Consider the following 10,334-nt stretch of genomic DNA (forward strand, 5'->3'; position numbering starts at 1 on the left):
GAGAGAGAGAGAGAGAGAGAGAGAGAGAGAGAGAGAGAGAGAGAGAGCGAGCGAGCGGTGTAAGTGACAACAAGGCAGTGAATCAGAGAAATAAAATGTTATTCTCCGATTGTATCACGGCTGTGACTAAAGCACAAATAAACACTCAAACCTCCGCACGAAGGTGCCGCATTGCCGGATTTTTTATGAATACAACTGAAGCGACTCTGCAATGTTGTGGCCGCTCTGCCTGCATGTGTGTATATAGTAGATGGACTGTACCTACCTATTTCTCTGTTCTAGTCTCCCGACCACTCAAAGCTCTTTAACACTACATGTCGTCATTCATCCATTCATCCACTGATGACAGGAGCTACCATGCAAGGTGCCACCTGCTCACCAGGACTAACTAACAGTCATACTCATTCACACACCACAGGAACAGCCGCGGGAGCAATTTGGGGTTAAGTGTCTTGCCCAAGGACACATGGACTAGAGCAGTGGTTCTCAGCTGGTCTGGCTGCGGGACCCACCATCACCCCTTAGTGACAAGCCGCGACCCAAATGTTCAACTTCTCAAATGTATTTAATGTAAAGATGGAGCAGTTTGAACCTGAGCTGAAGATGTCCTCTGCAGTCGTAGTGTAGGAGCTCTCTAGTGCAGAGACATTGTTCCCGTCAGTCCCCGTCCCACACATGTTTCACGTAAACCAGTAAACGGCTTCATGCTTTCTTGTGCCAGAACCTCGCTGCACAAAACACACTGAGGTTTTTGTCCTCTTTTGTCCTCAATGTAAGAAAATCCATATCTCATGTAGTCGGTGTTGTACTTGCGTTTCGCCCAATGAGCATTTGTGGGTGTTCTTTTCTACTGTGAAATGGCGGGTGTATATTAGCATTACAAGGCATTAACATCAAATACTGTTAAGGAGTGTGAATAACTCCGCTGCATTAAAAATCCCCTTCAAAATAAAAGCACGGTATTTTTTATAATTATTTTTTTTTCAGGCAAAGGCCCGCGACCCACTGAAAACGGGTCTGCGACCCACTTTTGGGTCACGACCCACCAGTTGAGAATCACTGGACTAGAGGACCGTCGATCCTCTGATTGAGTGATCCTCACGGTATAAAATGAAGGAATTATGTGAGAAAGAACAGAATCATACTATTTTTGTATCCTTTATTTATGCATGGAGACTTTAAATTACCTCATTGATTGTTTTCTTTCCACTAAAGAAGGATGTTCACTACAAACATGTGTCCCACGCAATAAAAAAATGTGTGTCTGAACAAAATGTAAGACAAAGTCAATCCAGTAGGTTTTAGTGCCATTTCATGGGTTTAAGCAGGAATAACAGCGTTAGTTGCAATCATTTTTGCCAGGATAACTGTGCCATGAGACTTTCATATTGTCCCATGTCTAATTGTAGTTATAAATGTCTGAAGACACGGATCTAGGCCCAGCTCACAACTGACAATCAAATCTCTAACAGGAGATATGATCCAAAATGAGAAGGTAAGGTGAGAGAACATCCAAGAACCGTTCAACATCTGCGTGTGCGTCTCTGTCTGTCCGTCCGTCCGTCCGTCTGTCTGTCCATGACCGAACTTGCATACTGTTGGACCCATAGTTTTGTTTTGTACAAAAAGTACAAATATTACTCCAGATAATGTTCTACAACTCCAAATGTATATTTTATACCGGTTAAGCATTGGTCCGTATTCAATAGGGATAATTGTTATCATCTCATAGTTCAAACTTTGCAAAGTCAGTGGAAATTTAAAACAGGGTTCGAGACTAACGGCATTCAGCAAATGACTCAAAAGAGTGCATCTTCTCATATCCGCAGGAGGACTGCTAGTGAGCTGTTGGTTGTAGGCAGCTGCTGGGCAGTATCACTGGTTGTTATTTTGGGGGGCAATTGTTTGGTCGATTTCATTTTATCTAGCTAAAGGAATGGTCTTCCAACGAAGAACGAGAGACGGGGGGGACTTAGCAAATGACAAACTGAAACGAGCACTGACAACAATGACTTCTCATGTCAGTAGGAGGAGAGCCAGTAAGTTGTTAGCAGCTGGTGGGCAGCAGAGTCCTGCGTTGTGTTTGGCTAACAGAGCTAACAACTAACAGGGCTAATACAGCTAAAAGAGCTAACAACTAATCAAACTATAAACACACAGCAGGACTTACAGTTTCTGTTCAGAGGAAACAGGCGTCAACCTCCGGTTCTGCTGAGTGAAGCCAATGAGGAAGTCTCTTAAAGCTGCATTCTCTCTAGTGTCCACCAGGGGGCGACTCCTCTGGTTGTATAGAAGTCTATGAGAAAATGACTCTACTTCTCTCTTGATTTATTACCTCAGTAAACATTGTAAACATGAGTTTATGGTCTCAATCTCTAGTTTCAAGTCTTCTTCAATACAGCATGATGTTCATTTAGTACATTATGGTCCATTTAGAGTCACACAGACCATAGAGCAGGGGATGCTTTAGGGCGGGGCTACACAGTGATTCACAGGTAGCTACTGCTACAAGAGCAGTATGCGGCGTTTCTAGGTCGCTCCTCTGCATTCCAAATATGGTCACTTCCGTTCATTGGTTGCCAAAAAAACTAAATGGTGACCGCCGCAATCCAACACAGTAACGGCAAATTTGCCGAACCTGTGGCTTCAAAGTGGCAGTCCACAAACCATACAGTGAACCGCAGTTTAACTGCACGGAACCGGTCCAGACAGACGAAAATTGAGAAACTGTTGCGCGAGTGAAAAACTTGTCAAAGACAGAGGACACGCCATAGAATGCATTCACACAAAGTAGCAGCTTCTGACCCATGCAGAGAATACATTTAAGTGGCCCAGTCCGACCCCTCAAATATTTCCCACTTCAGTGTCAGTTAGGGCCTTCAACTGTACGTGTATCTTGGTTCTAACATACACTTAGAAGACCATGAAGGTCAACAATGATCTGTGTGGAACACATCATTCTATTTGAACAAAGGGACTGCTGCTCCTCTACCCTCTGTTATATTTAACACAGATGATGGCTTTGCTTTTATGAACTCACTCTGAATAAAAAAATCAAAAACAAGTAGGATGATAAACTTTTGAAAACCTTATGTTCAATTTCTGACCCGTGCTCTTTTTCTTTGCTGTGGATCTTAGTCTCTTCATCACACCTCATGATGAAATTTGGTTTTCAAGGCCAAAATATGATTAATAAACAAATGGAGCAACGGGAACAGTTTCAGCATTTAAAACCCTCAAAATATGCACCTCATTCATGTATGCTTGCTATCTGCAGGGATTAGAGCAGGGCTGTGGATGTTTGAATCAGCAGCCAGACTCTCTGCTCCGACACACTTCAGACAAAAAACAGACAAAAATGAACCAGTTTAAACCGCACTTCAAACAGTTTGTTTTGCTCCTTCAGAGAACCAGAGAGATAACTTTAAAGATACTGTGACCTGAGATGGCTTACTTGGCTCTTGCCGTCTTGTTTCCACTACACCAGTATTTCTCTATAAGTGTTTCTTTGCTCTCCTCTCAATCCTTTTTCTCAGGAAGTCAATCCTGTGCAGAAAAATGCATTCCAGACACTTCCTCCACAGATTCAGAGGGTTTCAGTGAGCTAACAGATCTGTTGAACAGTAGTCGCAGTAATGAGCTGGATCTGTTATATGTTTCTCTATTTATACATTTAAACGTTTAAACGTTAGGCACAAGGTGACAGAAGAACACACAGCCAAACAGTGAGGCGAAACAAAAGCAAAGCAAACTAAGGTAACATTTAAATACTGATAAAACAGTGTAACAGATGATACAATAAGCAAACCAATACAATAGTTACAAATAAAAAGAAAATACTAAATAATAAAAGCAGTAAAAAGACAACATTACATATTAGCCAGTCTTTAAATGTGGGTTTTAAGAAGTGGTTTAAAATGGATTACTGCTTCTGTGAGCCTTTTCTCTTCAGGCAGGTCGTTGTCATGATGGCTAAAGCACGGTCACCTTTAGTTCTTGTTATAGGAAGATCGGCGCTTCGATCCCCAGCTCCTCTGGTCAGCATGTGGAAATGTCCTCCCAGACCCTGAACCCCAAAATTAGAATCTGGCATCGTTGTATGAACGTAACGGATGGACGCATCGTGAGAACAGACGAAGGCACCGACTCAACATGGCACAAAGTTTCTGCTTTGTGATGAGGTCAGCAATAACCAGGGAACTACTGTCTTTATGAGCTGGCCATAAAGTACTTCCCTTTGTTTATTTGATAAATGAAACAATATGAAACAACATAAAACATAACAAAATGGTGACTGTGTATTTTTTTTCCAGACACCTGTACTTGTAGTAACATACAAGTGACATAAGATGGAGACAGCGACATTAACAGAGTGAACCGGTAGAGGGCTTTATGGTACAGGAAGGTTGTTTGTAGACTACGCTTGTCTCTAATATGACTGCTTCAATAAAGCCTGACACCCTTGAAGTCGAGATAGGCTAACTGAGGCCCATCGCTATTACAGAATTTAAGCTGCAATGAGGAGGCCTGGTGGTGATGAGGGAGGCCGGTGAGTCTGAAGCATGTTTGGCCCTGAGGAGTGCATGGACAGCTCGCTGAATTTAGACTGAGACTGCATGGTGGCAATCAGCTTGTTACAAGTGGAGGAAAGAGTTCTCTCCTCTACACATTCTGGGCCGACAGAGAGTGTGTGTAACAGCAGCATGGATGTACTAAAGGCAGAAGACAAGCATATCCAAACAAAAACAGCAGTGAGATGAGAGGTTAACGATGTAGGTGTGTCATTGTGCTGTGGATAAAAGAGACCGGCTGATATCATGATTGACAGCCCCAAACAATGAGAGCAAGGACATGATGAGTGAGGCTGTGTGAGAGCAGTGAACGGCAGAATGAGTGAGAAAGAAACCTTCAGGCCTAAGTATGCAGAAGTATAGTCTCCCTGACTGAACTGAAGCTAGCGCTTCATGTAGTTGTATTGGAGGGCTTATGGAGCAGTTTTGTTAAGTGATTCACAATGAATGCAATGAGGAGACTGTAAAGTTACTCAAATGAATGCATGAAACAAACATGTTATGGAAACGGGAATTCATTAAAAACTTGAAACTTTATTTTAAATTGTCATATTCGTTGATAAAAGTTGACCTCTGCACTTAACCCATCGTCAGCACTGAGGAGCAGCTGTAAAGCGCCCGGGGAGCAACTCGGGGTTCAATGTCTTGCTCAAGGACACTTTGACATGCAGACATGAAGAGCCGGAGATTAAACTGCCCACCTTATGATTAAAGGACGACCTGCTCTACCCCCTGACTTCCATTGTACTTTGCCAATTTTCTGGAAATTTGGGTTAAAATTTGTGCCACATTTGGATAGAAACCTGTCTGAAGAGACTGAGACAGAGCAAGTGTGGAGGAAGAAGAGAGCGGTACCTCGAAGGCTTGGTCCAGCTGGTTCATCTCTCTGAGCTGGTTTCCTTTGGAGAAGTACAGCTCTGCCCTCACTGTCACATCACTGGGACTCTGCTGCAGGGCCCTGTCCAGAGCATCCAGCGCCTGGCACGGACACACACACACACACACATCAATGAACATTCACACTAAAAGTCCCCGTCTCTTACAGTTGAGTGTCTTGCTGTTTGAGTGTGCTTTCTAGGCTCTACAGAAAGACGACCTTCTAGTTTGAACAAGGAGCCAGAGAAGAAGAAGCAGACAATGCAGAGCAGAGGAAGCCTAAACTGATTTAAAGCAGAGTTAGACAGAAAGGTGAGGAGTACGGAGATGAAGAGCGTCATCGTTTAATCCCGTCTCTCTGACAGAGTGCAGCGTCAGCTTTATCACTGCCACACTGACAGAATCAAGGAATTTGATCCGTTTCTGGATTTGTGTCAGACTCCATGTTGTTGGGGGACTACGTTAGCAGAAGCAGTGGATCCCTGCTTCATCTCTACTGTAGTCCAGCTGAGCCTGCACCCACTGTCCCAAAAACATGGGACACACTGACAATGTTTTATTTCCACTCTTAGAGTAAAGCCCAGAAGCTGCAGATACTGTCCCGGGGGCTAACATTTAAAACATGACAAATTATATGCATTGAATGTTGAGATGATGTCTGTATTCATTCTCTCTTGTTGAAACACCAAACTGACATCAAAGAACTATCAGCAACAAAGACCGACTGTTGTGTTGCCTCAAGTCGCCGTGTCTGGGTGAAAAAGTTGCACTTGACCTCACGGCAAAGACTAAAGCCAACTGCTATTTACACACAGATGTTCTGCGCCCGCTTGAGAGGCAGTGACTCCCCATTCCAGCAGCTTTCGTTATTCAAAAAGTGAAACCAGAAACCCAAGGACTACACAAAACACAGCAGCGTTTGCCTACCATTTTCCCACCACTCTCACTCATTACTTAGTTTCATTCCAAATGGCCATGTTGTTATGTGAAAATATGTGTGTGAATGATCAGATGAGATGAAGATGAAAAGGAGGAGAGCCTGCGGTGTGCGCCCTCTTGACTTTAGTCATTTCGCTTGCTTTCCTCACTTCCCGTTCTCGTGAACTGATTCGCTTAAGCTGGACAGCCAATCGGAGTGATTTCTCTCACCAATGGGCTCCGCATGCTCAATTGGCATGTGCGGGACACACCGCAAAGACGAGGGCCACAGACACTCGCCGAGGGCCCGACTGTTGGCCTGGTGTGTGAGGGTTTAGGGTTAGTCTACAACTATTACAAAGGAGAAGATTGGGAGGAGCAAGTTTATGTAGGGTCCATTATGTTACATAACTCATATCTTTGCATTAATTGCAAAGCTGGAGTCAGGGCGTACTTAGCCTAGCTTAGCATCAAGACTGGATGCAGGGAGGAAAAGCAAGCCTCGCTCTATACAAAGTTCACACCTACCAAACGTCTAAGTCCATCTTGTTTGTTCAATCTGTACACAAACAAAAAATGACAAGTTTTTAGAGGGAGTTACATGGTTAAGAGTTACTTCTTTATGAAAGACTGTGTATCCTCCCACCCAGCTCTTCTGAGCAGAATCTCCTGCTATAGTGCGGGTTGCCAGATACAGTCGATGAGCACACGGAGCAGGACATGTTATGTCTCTCCGTGCACCAAAGTCTCCAGTTTAGTTGTCAACATGTAGCTCAAGACAGCATGGATGCTTGCGCTAATGGGAAGATGGCTCTGTTTGTCATTAAGTAGGGCTTCTAACACAGGGCACATACGGTGTGACAGCCAGTCCTAACAACTGAACCAGATGTGCACATTTGTCAAGCAGCTGAAGTATGAGCACAGAGTCTCTTTGAATTCTCGTTTCTCTAGAAACATCTTGCTTCTAGCACTAGCATTAGCAAGAACGTCTACACATCATTCATCAATCATCCAACGTGATAATGTTTCTCTTCATCGCTACGCAGACGACACACAGATATACCTTCCCTTGAGAACTGATGACCCCAGAGGCCTAGCTGCTACTTTAGACTGTCTTAATGACATCAACAACATTTTCTTCAACTCAATAACTCAAAATCCGTAATCATAATATGTAGTCCCTCAAACCCCATCACTCCCATTAAAGGGCCCTTGGCCCCCTGTCCGTTAACATAAAGTCCACTGTCAGAAACTTAGGAGTAGTTTTTGATTCAGATTTAAACTTCAAACCACAAAAGTTGTCCAGTCCTGTTTTCTTCAAATAAGAACCATCTCCAAAGATCAAACCAATCCTCTCTCACCCTGAGCTGGAGAAAGTCCTTCATGCATTCATCTTTAGAAGACTGGATTACTGTAACTCCTCCTCCTCTCTGGCATCAACCAGAAGTCTCTCTCTCTCCTCCAACTAGTTCAGAAGGCAGCAGCTCTGCTTCTCTCTGGTTCTAACAGACGACATCACATCACCCCAATCCTGGCCTCTCTCCACTGGCTCTCTGTTCGTTTTAGAATGGATTTTAAGATTTTACTCATCACTTTTAAAGCACGTCTGGGTCTGGCCCCAACGTATATACTGTAGAGGAAATGTTGACCCCCTATGATCCAGCTTGCAGCCTTAGATCCTCGGTGTGGGGGGGGGGGGGGGGGGGGCTTCTGTCTGTTCCAAACTCGAGGCTGAAAACTAAAGGTGACCTTTGCCTTCAGGACCCCTCGGCTTCTGAACGAGCTGCCTGAGGAGATGAGGCTCTCAGAATCATTAATCTCTTTTAAATCACTTCTTAAAACACATTTTTACAGACTGGCTTTTATGTCATGTCGTCGCTTTCCTGTTGTAATATAAAGTTATTATTATTATTGCTATCATTGACTGACAGTGAAGCTCATTGGTCAGTGTGGGACAGAACCTAAGAACATTTACTCAAGTACTGTACAAGTACTATTCTGAAGCACTTTTCTTGAGTGTTACAGTGTAATTACTTTCCAGATAAAGACGTAAATATGGAAAAACATATAATTAGTTTGTAAAATATGATGGACTGTTTAAGATAAAAAGTATATAAAGTAGATCAAATGAGCTCAGCCCCAACAAGCCATCAGTAATAATGATCAAACAGTACAATATATAGTAACACCGATAGTGCCATTCTGCATAGTAGTATTACCTTTCAGTACTGAAAAGTACATTTTGCAGGTAATACTTTTGTGCTTTACATAAGCATCTTTTAGTGACACATGGTCCAGTCCAGGTTTGATCTGCAGTTTGGTTATAATGTGAGATAGTTGATATTTATATACTGTATAAATATTATGGGCAGTTGAAATCAAAATGTTGCATTTCTGGCTGCAATTTTTGAATGAATGTACCACACTGGTATCGATATTAGTATGACTACTGGCATGCTATCCTACTGTAGATTTCTAGTGTGAACAATCTGCATACTAATGCCACAGAATTCATATTTACTGTGAAACTGGGTCATAGGGAAAGTGAAAGACAGACCAGCACAAGGAGTGACGGTGGTGATGGAGGGAGGATGTGCTCAGATGTACAGCGGTGATTAGCTTCACGGTAACTGTTGGAGCTGAAAGTATCTCCTGCTGATCATTCCGAACTGTGAGTTATCTGACCTCTGAGGCCATGAGACGCACACACACACACCTCTGTGTAGTTTCCACGCTTGCTGTAGATGGCCGACAGGAGGCGGTAACATTCGATACAGCTGCCTTCTCTGGATATGATGTCCAGGGTCATCTTCTCCGCCTCTTTGGTACGACCGGCCATGGCCAAAACCTGAGCCTGGGACAGAAAAGGCGTGCGTGAATGTGTGTGTGTGTGTGGAAACACACGCACACACACACACACACACACACACACACACACGACCTGACATTCCATGATTCATTGGGTGTTTGAGTGTGTCGGTGTGCGTCTGTTCACCAAAGCCAGCCAGATGTCGGTGCTGTCGGGCTGCAGGGCGGCGGCCTCTCTGTACACCTGCAGGGCCTCCTCGTACCGCCCCGTGTTGTAATACAGAGCTCCGAGCGGAGTCAGGATGTCCACCTTCCTTGTCACCTGCAGCGCCCTGCAAGAAAAGGTCAAAAGTCACCAAGGATGGCTTTTTGCACAATTGCGGTGCTTAAACTACGTGTTTTAGGTGCAAGTTACAGTCATAAACATCAAAATGTGTCACATTTAATTAGCTTACACTTACAAGGTTACATAGTTTATTTGTCATTGTACTACAGGGTTGCACAACAACATTTAGATTGTAGTCCCAATTTGCTACATAGTACAGAAAACAAAGGAGATTCTATATGGAGGGTGGAGGATGAATGACGGAGTCTCAGAGCCAGAGGAAAGAAGCTGTTTTGAAGTCTGGTGGTTCGGGAGCTGCTGTCATGTTATCATGGAGCTTATAATCACGGTCTGGACTTCAGACTGCATTTTCCACTAACACCGTTAACACCAGTTATCCTCACTGTAATGTAAATAAACAATAATATCACACAACGTAAGGCTTCTGATTGTTTTCATTTAGATATATCTATTAATCTACATCATCGTACATTAATACTTAGAAAACGTGTTAAGATTTGTCCAAGCGCTGTTGTACATTAACTGTCCAATAAAAACAAAAACTTGATTTAAAGTCCTAGACCAAAGGTTATCTTCAAAAAGCAAGTCGATTTGATGTTTGGAATGCTACAGAAACATCAGTGAGACCAATAAATGATCAAAAGGTCAAAATGATAAAAGTATATGGCGACAATATTGTTGATTGTCATCGTCTTCAACCAATCAGATCTTTAGTTTGACATGTTGGGCGTATTCTTTGACGTGTCAGAGCTACTGAGGTAGCCTACAAGTACGTCAGCATTAACGTGCAGCGTGATTGGTCAGTGGGCCAGCGT

The 10,334-nt window shown here is 43.4% G+C and overlaps 1 protein-coding gene across 1 annotated transcript in view; it reads right to left on the bottom strand.

Moving 5' to 3' along the window:
* LOC116395741 (protein O-mannosyl-transferase TMTC1-like) overlaps nucleotides 1–9,984 on the bottom strand; it is a 13,552-nt gene extending 3,568 nt beyond the window's left edge. Inside the window, exons 1-4 of the mRNA XM_031869834.1 lie at nucleotides 9,980–9,984; nucleotides 9,361–9,505; nucleotides 9,082–9,219; nucleotides 5,427–5,549 (exon numbers count right to left, since the gene is read on the bottom strand). Of these exons, the coding sequence (XP_031725694.1) occupies nucleotides 5,427–5,549; nucleotides 9,082–9,219; nucleotides 9,361–9,505; nucleotides 9,980–9,984 (411 nt within the window). The remainder of the gene's footprint in view (nucleotides 1–5,426; nucleotides 5,550–9,081; nucleotides 9,220–9,360; nucleotides 9,506–9,979) is intronic.
* Nucleotides 9,985–10,334: the final 350 nt, after the last annotated feature.

Source organism: Anarrhichthys ocellatus, unplaced genomic scaffold, assembly GCF_004355925.1.
Source record: "Anarrhichthys ocellatus isolate YVR2014 unplaced genomic scaffold, GSC_Weel_1.0 scaffold49, whole genome shotgun sequence".
Lineage (NCBI taxonomy): Eukaryota > Metazoa > Chordata > Actinopteri > Perciformes > Anarhichadidae > Anarrhichthys > Anarrhichthys ocellatus.